At 36.1% G+C, this 14,777-nt stretch overlaps 1 protein-coding gene across 2 annotated transcripts in view; it reads right to left on the reverse strand.

The window, feature by feature from the left end:
• Nucleotides 1–2,465: 2,465 nt before the first annotated feature.
• The window catches only part of MFSD8 (major facilitator superfamily domain containing 8), a 47,681-nt gene continuing 35,369 nt past the window's right edge, over nt 2,466–14,777 (reverse strand). For both annotated transcript variants that reach the window (XM_036922945.2, XM_036922946.2), the window contains 3 exons: nt 5,558–5,661; nt 5,222–5,469; nt 2,466–3,197 (listed from right to left, as the gene is read on the reverse strand). In XM_036922945.2, coding sequence (XP_036778840.2) covers nt 2,991–3,197; nt 5,222–5,469; nt 5,558–5,661 — 559 coding nt within the window. In that variant the 3' untranslated portion in view covers nt 2,466–2,990. The remainder of the gene's footprint in view (nt 3,198–5,221; nt 5,470–5,557; nt 5,662–14,777) is intronic.

The raw sequence follows: 14,777 nt of genomic DNA on the forward strand, positions 1-14,777 counted from the left end.
TCACTTACCAACTTCACATTTCCCTGTATGGCCCCGGAAGATGACTGGTTAGCCAGAGACGGGTAAGATTCCTCAAGGGAGGAACAACCTAAGACAGGCACAGTCGCAGGGGGGCCATCAGGTGAGAAATTGGGGATCAACAGAGGTGAGGCTTAGAACCTCACCCCCCCGTTCTGAGAGAAATCTTCTGCATACGTGGATGTTTTATTGCCCTGGTCTAGCTTGGATTAACACATAGTCTACAGGCACACACCTGATCATCTACATGTGCTCTCTTACAACACTAAACTATGTTTTCTACCTTTATCTTGTATCTACCTCCCACTTCAGCATTTTATTAAAAATAATAATAATAAAGAGAGAAATGTGGTATCTACATATAAATCAAGTATAAAAACCAAATGAGTATTCATATTTGAACTGACTGTTTATAGTTCATAATGCATGAGCAAAACCGAAAGTTTCTGTGATGACTGCCCTTGTACTGTTCACTATGTAACTTATTCATTATGTAAGAATTTGTTCTACATGTAAAAACTTGTTTGTTATGCCTCAGAAGATTGGAGACTGACAAAAATTAGGCTTGGGGTGGAATAATGATTGTGCATTGAGCACTGACTCCCCTATACAGAATTTTATTGTCGTTAACAACCATTTGATCAATAAATATGAGAGATGCCCTCACAAAAAAACAAACAAACAAACAAAAAAAAAAAAGGACAGACTTCCAATGGTAAAATAAATTAGTAACCGGGATGTAAGGTATAGCATAAGGAATATAGTCAAGATATTGTAACAGCCTGGTAGGGTGATAGCTGGAACCTAGAATTATGTATATAAATGTTCTACCACTGTGTTGTACACTTGAAACTCATGTAATGTAATACTGTGTGTCAACTACCCTTCAATAAAAAATAATAATTAATAAAAAAAAAAAAAAAAAAAAAAAAAAAAGAACATATGGCATGTGAACAGTCCCTAGGAATGGGTTGTTTTAATTTGTCTGATTTCTCTCAGACTGTTCAAGTTCATTTGGACAATATCCACCATATCATAGATAAGTTTTCACAAATGCCTAAGGTGCCTAACTGGTTTTCTTGGTTTCACTGCAGATGGCTGGTAATTACAGATATGCTTTGGTTATGTAACTATACTCCTATTATGTTAATGTGTGTGTGCAATTTAAGTAGTAGCTTAAAACCTATACATGCTGAAGTTACTCTACAAGAAGATATATCAAAGAAATAATCAATCTTCCCATGTTTTCTTCCGCCTGCTACTTCTATAGCTTTTCTTCTTCCTTCCTAATTACAACCCTTAAATAGAATTCGTGCCTCATATCAAATTTACCGAGTATCATAATTCTTCCAAGTGGTAAAGATACCTCAAGACAAATGCTGGGCATAGAAGCCACAGGGCATAAATATGCAAAGAAGTAAAAAGCTAACTTTTTCAAACAATAAGGCTTCTCTCTCACTTACCAACTTCACATTTCCCTGTATGGCCCCGGAAGATGACTGGTTAGCCAGAGACGGGTAAGATTCCTCAAGGGAGGAACAACCTAAGACAGGCACAGTCGCAGGGGGGCCATCAGGTGAGAAATTGGGGATCAACAGAGGTGAGGCTTAGAACCTCACCTCCCCGTTCTGAGAGAAATCTTCTGCATACGTGGATGTTTTATTGCCCTGGTCTAGCTTGGATTAACACATAGTCTACAGGCACACACCTGATCATCTACATTTGCTCTCTTACAACACTAAACTATGTTTTCTACCTTTATCTTGTATCTGCCTACCACTTCAGCATTTTATTAAAAATAATAATAATAAAGAGAGAAATGTGGTATCCACATATAAATCAAGTATAAAAACCAAATGAGTATTCATATTTGAACTGACTGTTTATAGTTCATAATGCATGAGCAAAACCGAAAGTTTCTGTGATGACTGCCCTTGTACTGTTCACTATGTAACTTATTCATTATGTAAGAATTTGTTCTACATGTAAAAACTTGTTTGTTATGCCTCAGAAGATTGGAGACTGACAAAAATTAGGCTTGGGGTGGAATAATGATTGTGCATTGAGCATTGACTCCCCTATACAGAATTTTATTGTCGTTAACAACCATTTGATCAATAAATATGAGAGATGCCCTCACAAAAAACAAAAAAACAAAAAAAAAAAAAAAAAAAAAAAGGACAGACCTCCAATGGTAAAATAAATTAGTAACCGGGATGTAAGGTATAGCATAAGGAATATAGTCAAGATATTGTAGCAGCCTGGTAGGGTGATAGCTGGAACCTAGAATTATGTATATAAATGTTCTACCACTGTGTTGTACACTTGAAACTCATGTAATGTAATACTGTGTGTCAACTACCCTTCAATAAAAAATAATTATTAAAAAAAAAAAAAAAAAAAATAATAATGACTTATAGAAAGTAAGGTAAGGAAGAGCAGGCACAGTAAGTGGAAAATTTAATGAATCATGATTTTTATTTCATAAGGAAACTTGTTAATAATAGAAAGTGAAATTTATAATAAATTAAAAGGTACCTTTGAACAAAACTATTAGGTAAACAATTTTTATAATTTCATTCTGTTATAGGTAATTTATACAGAACTCTTAATGAGTCACTGTATAGATAGTCTCATTATTTTAACACCTCTGCAATTTGAACTGAGTAAAACTACACATTTACAGACCATTGTTCATTCACTCATGAGTTCATGCAAGCCCAAAAATGGTGTTATATGAAGAATATTTGTTTTTTGAGATAAGGAAATTATGGGAATCCAGAATGTTTTATATTATCTTACTATTCACAATTACACACAGTTCCCTGTGTTATTAATACATGTTCTTGTTATTCAAAATAGATAATATCTGCAGCCTGACTTCTGGATACTGACTCATAGCAATGATCGAGCAGAGCCCTAGAAGAGGAGGTTGCACATAGCAAGCACTTTCCATCACGGTCTTAGTAAGGTCACTCTTGAATTCTTCCATGCCTTACAGAAAAAGCGACCAGTCTTTTGTAAGCCGCTCCCAGGAGTATGATGGCAAGCACCACTATGCCACACACAAGGCTGAATGCCCATCGTGGGCCCCAGGAAGTATACGCTTGGCTGATGAACACAGGTCCAAGAATCCGTGCTGCACTTCCAGAAGCTGTTAGCCAGCCCATGTACACGCCCTGTGGGGTGGGAGACGAGAGCAGATTGACAGTCAAGTTTAGTGATTTAAAAAACAAAGATAATGCTATTATTATAAAAGGACGGCAACCTCACAAGATTCACTTCTCCATCTCTTCTTTTTAAGTTAAATATAAAGTGCCTCTCTATAAATATAGGAAATAATTAATAATAAATTTATTTGACATAGTTTAGGAAAAAAATACAAGTAGTATAAAGGGACAAACAATGTCTGTGGAAGTCCTGGGAACAATATAATTTATTTGCCTCTTAAAGTTTACATTTATTTTGTTCTTGTTATCTTCCAACACTGTGTTAGGGGCTTTACTTATGTTTTTTCCAGTGTTCACAAATTTCTACAACTGGTGTTATCCACACTGAACAAATGTGGAAGTTGAAGCTCAGAAAATTCAAGTAATTTGTCCAAGAAATCTGGAGCCATGTTTGGCTGACTCTACTATCCCACTGTCCACTCCTCCACAGTGCCACTCTTCCAACTACCATCCTCAAAACTATAACCATTAAGTCCACCCGAGGATGTGCAGTGCAGCAGCACTTTAATATCCCCAACTAAAAACAATCTGGATACCAACTGCATATTAAATGAATGAATTATGGTATATTTAATGAATGGAATGCTAAGCAGTTGCTTAAAAGTATAAGTTCTTATACAGAGTAAGATCTTCTGATGAGAGTAACATCTATACACACTGCCATGGAAAGACAGCTATGGCATATTAAGTAAAAAAAAGAAAAATCCAAGATGAAGAAGAAACTTTATGTACATGAAATTTAATGTAATTTGTTTCATCTTTTTTAAGGAAAGCACGTGTGTGGATATGTTTGAATAGGCATAGAAGAATGTCTTGAAGGGTAGGTACAAGAGAAGTAAACAGAGGCTTTAGGGTGGTGAGGCTAAAAGAAGCCTTCATTTCCTACTATACACATTTCAAATTATTTGAATTTTATTACAACTGTCATGCATTGTTTTATAATTCATATGCTTTTATTATTGATTTTGAAAATCTGAAAATACTATGGGTTTAAAAACAGAAATTACCCAAATGTTTTGCCTACTATTACAGCTTTAAAATATATTAAAATTTTTTCTTTGCCTTATTTTAATAAACACTAATTTCTATCTTAAAAATCAGTAAAACTATCAGTTAAGTTTTTCAAGAGGAAGGTACTATTTTTATTTTGTGGCATTTAAACAATTGCTACTAAAAAGTCAGAAGTAAAACCTGAAAGTAACCTAAATGTAGAATAAGAAAATGACTGAATATAAATATAATGGTACATACATAAAATAGAATACAGTAACTCTATTAAAAATAATTCTCTAAAAGAAAAATGTCATGGGAGAGTATCTACAACAAATGGTTATATTTTTTAAAAAATCAGATTACAAAATAATATCAATATATAATCCAATTTTTGTGTTAAACACATAAACCTACACACTTAGATGTAGACTGGAAATGAAAGTCTCATTTCACCGAAATGTTAGTAGTAATTGTCTCTTTGATATTTTTCTCCATTTTGCTTCTATGCTTTCTCTAATTTTTATATAATGAATATTGAAATTCTTATAATAGAAACTAATTTTAAAATATACATAGTTTCTGTACACTTTTAAGACCACTATGTTTTCATCACTTAGTAATTGTCCCTGGGCCAGATGAAATTAAGGCTACATCCAAATTTGCCTATCAGTTTTGGTTTCCTGTTACCTATTTTAAGAATGAGTTTCAGAAATTTATGCTTCAAATTTGTTTCTTATGAAAATGATGTTGAGCTCATAATCTCTGAGTTCAAGACACCTTTAAGTTTTAACTTATAGTATTTTTGTTAAATTTCAGCATATAAATCTTATAAGTACTTTTTACAAAAGCTATGGGGTTTTTAAAAATTTTAAATGATGACATGACAAAAATCCCTCAAATCAGTATGAGAATGGCAGCAAAAAATGTGAGTGCTTACAATTATACTTCACATAATTGCAACGTCAGGGTAACTGACTCACCTGAGGTTTTGGTCCCAGAATTTTTGAATATAATGTATAGGAAATAACATTGCAGGATGGATAACCTATTCCAATGAGCACAGCTGATGTGAGGAACTGGGCCAGATGGACCATGGGGGTGTAGAGACACCAGGCCTGTTCAGTTGGGCAACCAGTTGGTCCTTCATTGTGATCGTCTTGTGGAGACTTCCAGAGAGTAATAATAATTTCCCCAAATGTGGTATTAGGGATTGAATTATTATGCAAAGCTGTAAAAACAAAATGAGTACAGTGCATTATTTGTTGATTTTACATGAATAACAGGAGCTAACATGATAGAATTATATATGGCTATACCTTCCCACTGTATTTTGGGGAATTGATTTCCCCAAGGTAACAAGATAAAGAAGCCAACCCATACAACGATGAGTCCTCCCAGGAGAATAGCACGCTCACCAATCCTGTTAAAGAACAGAAACTCTGTAATTTAAAAATGAACATTAGAGTATGATACAGTTTCATTACTTTAAGAATTTTCAAAACTATACATAAAATGATTCCTTGATACTTTTAGTGGTATACCAATTAATATGAGTGCTAAATAAAACTTCCCACTGAAAGAAATCAGAATTCCTCTCAAAACTGGCTGATTCCAGGTCTGGGAAAGAAAATGGGTATGATGAGCTTAGTCATCTTGTCATATCAGAAAGCAGAGAAACTATCAGTGATGACTAGGCCACAGTAAAAGAACTCAGAGCCAGTGTGAGGAAGCTGGCCCAAGCCATGACTATGTGAACACCAAAAAGATTAGCAGTGATAATGGATAGAAACACATAAAAAGATTATAATCTGTGAATTCATACTATATTAAAATAAAATACTCTTGGTCACTTTTAGAAGATGTCAGGGATGAAATCATTATTTTAAAATCACTTAATAAAAGGAAAGAGTCACACTGTCTTTCTACAAACTACACCTCAGGATAACCAAATAGTTGGTGATGGGAAGGAAGCTTGTCTTTTAAGGAAGTGTTCCAGGAAACAAATAAAGGAATGATGGAATAAAATACCAGAATTTTGCCATTATCTGCTAATGAATTAAAGGGCTGAGAGAATGATCAAGGGCCACTTACATCATAAGAAGAGATCAAACATTTCTCCTGATATAAGCAAATAACACCACCTATAAAGGATTCTTGTCAAAAAACTGAACTAAAATCTCATCAAGCTTCTATCTAATACCAATTTTTGAGAAATATAGTAAACACCAGAAAATGTTAAAGGAAAAAGAACAACACAAAAACAAAGGGATTTACCACTCCTAGGAATTTACCCTAAGAATGCAGGAGCCCAGTTTGAAAAAGACATATGCACCCCTATGTTTATCGCAGCACTATTTACAATAGCCAAGAAATGGAAGCAACCTAAGTGTCCATCAGTAGATGAATGGACAAAGAAGAGGTGGTACATATACACAATGGAATATTATTATTCAGCCATAAGAAAAATACAAATCCTACCATTTGCAACAACATGGATGGAGCTAGAGGGTATTATGCTCAGTGAAATAAGCCAGGCTGAAAAAGACAAGTATCAAACGGTTTCACTCATGTGTGGAGTATAAGAACAAAGCAAAAACTGAAGGAACAAAACAGCAGCAGACTCACAGAACCCAAGAATGGACTAACAGTTACCAAAGGGAAAGGGACTGGGGAGGATGGGTGGGAAATGACAGATAAGGGAGAACTCGTGTCATTAAAATTAGCACACATAATGTGGGGGGGGGCCATGGGAAAGGCAGTATAGCACAGAGAAGACAATCAACGATTCTATAGCATCTTACTACACTGATGGACAGTGACTGTAATGGGGTATGTGGTGGGGACTTGATAATAGGGGGAGTCTAGTAACCATTATGTTGTTCAAGTAACTGTACATTAACGATATCAAAAAATAAAAAAAACCTAAAAAAACCAAAGGGATTGAATCAGCCCAATCCAAACTGTGGGAAACAACAGTGCACACATCTTGGTCTTTCCAATTTGTAAGGGAACAAATGCAAGAGAGGTAGAAAAGAAACCTATAGATTAAAAGACACATAAGAAATTTAAAAGCCTGGGTCAAATAAGTAAGCTGTAAAGCACAATAAAACAATATAGAAGAAAACAAATAAAAAAAACAACATTTGACGCAGTGGAGAAAATTTGAATACTTCCTAGATATTTGATGATATTAAGATATCACCAAATTTTTTTGATGTGATAACGTTGTAATCATTAACTTTTTTTTTGAGGAACATTATGTTTACTAGAATCCCCACTTCATCAAGTCCCCTCAACATACCCAATTAGTCACTGTCCATCAGCGTAGTAAGATGCTGTAGAATCGCTACTTGTCTTCTCTGTGTTGCACAGCCTTCCCCACGCCCCCCATTATACATGCTAATTATAAGGCCCCCTTTCTTCTTCGTCCCTCTTCTCCCTCCCTTCCCACCCATCCTCACCAGTCCCTTTCCCTTTGGTAACTGTTAGTTCATTCTTGGGTTCTGTGAATCTGCTGCTGTTTTGTTCCTTCAGTTTTTCCTTTGTTCTTATATTCCACATATGAGTGAAATCATTTGGTACTTGTCTTTCTCAACCTGGTTTATTTCACTGAGCATAATACTCTCTAGCTCCATCCATGTTGTTGCAAATGGTAGGATTTGTTTTCTTCTTATGGCTGAATAATATTCCATTGCGTATATGTACATCTTTATCCATTCATCTACTGATGGACACTTAGGTTGCTTCCATTTCTTGGCTATTGTAAATAGTGCTGTGATAAACATAGGGGTGCATCTGTCTTTTTCAAACTGGGCTGCTGCATTCTTTGGGGAAATTACTAGAAGTGGGATTCCTGGGTCAAATGGTATTTCTATTTTGAGCTTTTTGAGGAACCTCCATACTGCTTTCCACAATGGTGGAACTAATTTACATTCCCACCAGCAGTGTAGAGAATTCCCCTTTCTCCACAACCTCGCCAACATTTGTTGTTGCTTGTCTTTTGGATGGTGGCGATCCTTACTGGTGTGAGGTGATATCTCATTGTGGTTCTAATTTGCAATTCTCTGATGACTAGTGATATGGAGCACCTTTTCATTTGTCTGTTGGCCATCTGAATTTCTTCTTTGGAGAACTGTCTGTTCAGCTCCTCTTCCTATTTCTTAATTGGATTATTCACTTTTTGTTTGTTGAGGTGTATGAACTCTTTATATATTTATAATCATTAACTTTTGAGAGACACAAATTGAAATATTTATGGAGGACATGAAATGATGTCTGGGATCAACTTCAAAATAATCCAGAAGCAGGGGTAGAGAGTGTGGAATAGGTTGAGGTACAGATGAATCAAGACTGTCCAAGGGTTTATGATTGTTGAAGTTCAGTAACAGATATTGGAGATTCAGTATGTGATGCTCTCTACACCTTTGTATATGCTAGAAATTTTCCATAATAAAAAGAGAAAGATACAAACAAGATCAAGAGCTTCCTAAAAGAAAACCCAAATAGTTCCCAACATCCTCAGAATACTTGTAAGGCTTCACACCTTTCCAACCTGATCTTTTCCTATTTGACATTTCTGTCATTTTGCTCTGGCCAAACTGGCCTTCCAGCTTGTTCCTTAGGCACTCTAAGCTCAGTCTGCTGAAGAGAGTTCCAGACCAGGGCATGGCTGTTCTCTGACTTCCCTGAGGTCTCTGCTTGGATGTTACTTCATCAAACATGTCTTTCTTGAACATTCAATCAAAATAACACTCCCCCTCTCTTCCAGCCTGGCCCTTGACACTCTATTCTCTTCATCTGCTCTATTCTTCATAGTACTTGTCATTATCCTGACTTCACGCTTGCATTTATTGGCACAAAACACAAGCTCTTTGAAGGTATGCAATTGGACAATCTCTAAGAATGCTTATCAGCAGGACTGCTCTACTTTTGTAGCAAGATGTTTTTTCACATCTACCATTATTTAACTTTGAATTTCTATGTCTGCCTATACCTTGGTCCCTCTGTTTGACTCTAGGACAGGAATCTTCATAGTAACCCTCAAAGCATCTAACCCTACAGACTGACTCGATATTTGTTAATTATTTTAGAACTTTATTAAAGTTCTAAAGTATTATTAAATTATGTTAATAATTAAATTGTTAGAGCTGCCTAAATTCAACAACTGTAACACCACAGACTATATGTATGAACTTAATTTTTTAAAAGCATTCCCCCCAAAGTGTGTTCTTTACAGTAGAACATCCACAAAATGCTTCCTTAAAACAGTGTTCTGTAGTAAAAGTTACAAATAACTTTGACAAATACTATATATTGTATTTGTCAAGGTGGTAATACAGTATATGCTTGAAGATTTAGAAGTTTTAGAGTAAAAACCTTTGGCAATTTTAACCTGATTTTTCCACACTTAACCACTAAATCATTTATGTTGCATAAAAAATATTACCATAAAGCAGGAATATTACCATATTGCAAATTGTGTATTACATATTACAAATATTACCATACAGCACATTTATGAAATACACTTTAAGAAATACTTTACATAAAACATAATATGGGGTATTTGGATTCAAGATAGCAGAGTGAGAGCTGAGACAGAAAACTCCTCCCAAAACCACATATAACATGAAAATATAGTTAATACAACTAATTCTAAAAGAGCAACAGGAAAGAAGGCTGTGCCAGACTGCATACACCTGGAGAACAGAGCAGATCTCACAAAACACGGTAACATACCAAAGCCTTGATCTGGCGGGACCCAAGCACTTCCCCAACCCCAGCTCAACAGTGAGAGGAAGAGAAACACAGTGGGGAGGGGGTGGAAGCCTAGGACTGCTGAACACCTAGCCCTGGAGATCTGCTTTGGGAGCACAAACCTACATTGCATGGTGCTCTGGAGATTAGTGGGGTTGGAAAGCTAAGACAGGAAAAATACCTGGAGAGACAGAGATTTCAGCAGTTTGTGGAGTACAGGGATCCACAACCTATTGCTCTGGGACAAAGGAAAGGCGGGAGGTTTGAGAAGCTTCCTAGTAACAAGAGGGCTGCTGAAGGGGCAGGGTTTTCATGGAGCTTGCTGGGCGGGAGAAGGGATAGGTGGACAAGGTTGGATTGGCAAACTATGCCCAGCAGGTTGGGAACTTTCAGGAGCTTCAGGTGCTCCATCCAACTGGCTGGCTACTCAGATCTGCGACCCCCACTGTGATAGGCAGCCTCCTGCACCTTCCTCCTGCCCTGCTGGCACTGTTTGCAAACCAATAGTCACTGCCCTGGCATCAGGCCAGCAAGAGGTAGGCCCTGCCTATGATAGCCACAGACGCAAAGCACAGAGGCTTATACCTGTGTGCTCAACCCACTGGTTCTGACAATGGAGACAGCCATTGCAGCTGGGAAGCAAGAAACAGCTTTTTCCTCCCCTCAGGCACCACTGCTGTTCCCCTTCGACACCCAACAACACTCCACGGGATGAGCAGCTTCTGGGAACTAGAGGGTGCCATACACAAATATGAAACCTCAAAGGAACCTGGTTCCGACCAAAATCTCACAAAAACTAGAAAAGGCCCAAATGAAACTGAACTCACCAATCTTCCTGAAAGAGAGTTCAAAATAAAAATCATAAACATGCTCATGGAGGTACAGAAAAATACCAAGAACTCGGGGACAAATTTAGGATGGAGATTCAATCATTAAGATATTCCACATCTGAAATGAAACATACAATGGAGGGATTTAAAAGCAGATTAGAGGTAGCAGAGGAGATAGTAAATGGAATAGAAATTAGAGAAGAGGAATACAAAGAAGCTGAGGCACAGAGAAAAAAAAGGATATCCAAGAATGAAACAATATTGAAAGAACTGTGTGACCAATCTAAAAGGAACCAGAAGAAGAAGAGAGAGAAAAAGGGATAGAAAGTGTTGAGGAGGTAATTGCAGAAAACTTCCCAATCTGGGGAAGGAGATAGTCTCTCAGGCCATAGAGATGCATAGATCTCCCAAAACAAGGGACCCAAGGAAGAAAACTACCAAGACATATAATATGGCAAATATCAAGGATAAGGACAGAATTTTAAAAGAAGCTAGAGAGAGTAAAATGATCACCTACAAAGGAAAACCCATCAGGCTATCATCAGACTTCTCAGCAGAAACCGTACAGACCAGAAGGGAGAGGTATGATATATTTAATACAATGAAGGAGAAGGGACTCAAACCAAGAATACTTTATCCAGAAAGATTATCATTTAAATTTGAAACAGGGATTAAATAATTTCCAGAGAAGCAAAAGCTGAGAGAATTTACCTCCCACAAATCATTTCTACAGTCTATTATGGAAGTGTTCTTAAGGCTAAATAGCTGTCAGAAGAGGAAATAAAACCACACTAAAAAAGGAAGAACAATTAATTATTAAGCAGATGCAAAATCAAATCAACTACCCGCAAAGTCAGCCAAGGGACAGAAAAAGAGTACAGAATACAACACTGAATATATAAAGAATGGAGGAGTAAGAAGAAGGATGAAAAAAGAAAAAAAAACAACCTTTAGGTTGTATTTGTAATATAATACTGAGTTAAACTTGACTGTTACAAAGTAAGGGAATTACCCTTGAATCTTTGGTAACCATGACTCTAAAACCTGCAATGGCAATAAGTACATACCTATCAATAATCACCCTAAATGTAAATGGTCTGAATGCACCAATCAAAAGACACACAGTCACTGAATGGAAAAAAAAACAAAATCCGCCTATATGATGCCTACAAGAGACTCACTTTAAAACCAAAGACATACACAGACTAAAAGTGAACGGATGGAAAAAGATATTTCATTCAATTGATAGGGAGAAAAAAGCAGGAGTTGCAGTACTTGTAGTAGATAAAATACAAACAAATAAAGTAACAAGAGAAAAATAAGGACATTACATAATGATAAAGGGGTCAGTCCAACAAGAGGATATAACTATTATAAATGTCTATGCACCCAATACTGGATCACGTACATATGTGAAACAAATACTAACAGAATTAAAGGGCAAAACAGAATGTGATGCATTCATTCTAGGAGATTTCAACACAACACTCACTCCAAAAGACAGATCAACGAGACAGAAAATAAGTAAGGACACAGAGACACTGAACAATGTATTAGAACAGATGGACCTAATGGACATCAACAGAAAACTCCATACAAAAGCAACAAAACACACATTCTTCTCAAGTGCACAAGGAACATTTTCAAGAATAGATCTTATACTAGGCAACAAAGAAAGCCTCACTAAATTAAAAAAGATTGAAATTGTCCCAACCAACTTCTCAGGCCACAAAGGTATGGCACTGGAAATGAATTACAGAAAGAAAATGAAAAAGCCCACAAACACATGGAGGCTTAATAACATGTGGCTAAATAATCAAAGGATCAATGATCAAATAAAAACAGAGATCAAGCAGGATATGGAGACAAATGACAACAATGATTAAACACTGCAAAATCTTTGGGATGCAGCAAAGGCTGTGCTAAGAGGGAAGTGTATTGCAGTACAGGCTTACCTCAGGAAAGAAGAACAATCCCATATGAACAGTCTAAACTGACAATTAACGAAACCAGAAAAAGAAGAACAAATGAGGCCCAAGTCAGTAGAAGGAAGGACATAATAAAGATTAGAGCAGAAAAATACAAATTGAGAAGAATAAAACAGTACAAAGAATCAATGAAATCAGGAGCTGGTTCTTTGAGGAAATAAACAAAATAGATAAACACTCATCCAGACTTATCAAGAAAAAGACTACACACATAAACAGAATCAGAAATGAAAGGAAAAATCACTATGGACACCAAAGAAATACAAAGAATTAATAGAGAATACTCTGAAAAATTATGTGCTCACAAACTGGATAAACTAGAAGAAATGGACAACTTTCTAGAAAAAAGCAAAATTCTAAGGCTGACCTAGGAAGAAACAGAAAATTTGAATATAACAATTACCAGCAATGAAATTAAACTGGTAATCCAAAAGATACCTAAGAACAAAACACCTGGCCCAGATGGTTTCACTGCTAAATTTTATCAAATATTTACTGAAGACCTAATAACCATTTTCCTTAAAATTTTCCAAAAACTAGAAGAGGAGGGAATATTCCCAAACTTATTCTATGAGACCAGCATCACTCTAATACCAAAACCAGGGAAAGACACCACAAAAAAAGAAAATAACAGACCAATATCCCTGATGAACATAGATGCAAAATATTCAACAAAATATTAGCAAATCAAGTTCAAAAATATATTAAGATGATCATATATCATGATCAAGTGGGATTCTTCCCAGGGATGCAAGGATGGTATAACATTCAAAAATCAATCAACATCATGTACCACATCAACAAAAAGAAGGATAAAAACAACATGATCATCTTCATACTTGCTGAAAAAGCATTCAACAAAATTCAACATCCATTCATGACAAAAATGCTCAACAAAATGTGTATAGAGGGCAAGTACCTCCACATAATAAACGCCATATATGACAAATCCACAGCCATAATCATACTTAACAGTGAGAAGCTAAAAGCTTTTCCTTTAAGATCAGAAACAAGACAAGGATGCCCACTCTCCCCAGTTTTATTCATAATCTGGAGGTCCTAGCCACAGCAATCAGACAACACAAAGAAATAAAAGGAATACAGACTGGCAAGGAAGAAGTTAAACTGTCCCTGTTTGCAGATGACATGATATTGTACATAGAGAATTATAAAGAATCCACTCCAAAACTACTAGAACTAATATCTGAATTCAGCATAGTTACAGGATACAAAATTAATACACAGAAATGTGTTGCATTCCTAAACACTAATGATGAACTAGCAGAAAGAGAAATCAGGAAAACAATTCCATTCACAATAGCATCAAAAAAGAATAAAATACCTAGGAATAAACTGAACCAAGGAAGTGAAACACCTATACCCTGAAAACAACAAGACACTCCTAGGAGAATTTAAAGAGGGTACTAATAATTGGAAATTCATCCCATGCTCTTGGCTAGGAAGAATTAATATTGTTAAAATGGCCATCTTGCCTAAAACAATCTACAGATTCAATGCAATACCTATCAAAATACAAACAGCATTCTTCAACAAACTGGAACAAATAGTTCTAAAATTCATATGGAACCACAAAAGACCTTGAATAGCCAAAGCAATCCTGAGAAGAAAGGATAAATCAGGCGGGATCTCACTTCCCAACTTCAAGCTCTACTACAAAGGCACAGTAATCAAGACAATTTGGTGCTGGCATAAGAACAGACCCACAGACCAGTGGAACAGAATAGAGAGTCCAGATATTAACCCAAACATATATGGTCAATTAACATACGATAAAGGAACCATGGATATACAATGAGGAAATGACAGCCTCTTCAACAGCTGGTGTTGGCAAAACTGGACAGCTACATGTAAGAGAATGAAACTGGATTACTGTCTAACTCCATACACAAAAGTTAACTTGAAAAGGATCAAAGACCTGCATGTAAGTCATAAAACCATAA

This window comes from Manis pentadactyla, chromosome 5 (assembly GCF_030020395.1).
Source record: "Manis pentadactyla isolate mManPen7 chromosome 5, mManPen7.hap1, whole genome shotgun sequence".
NCBI lineage: Eukaryota > Metazoa > Chordata > Mammalia > Pholidota > Manidae > Manis > Manis pentadactyla.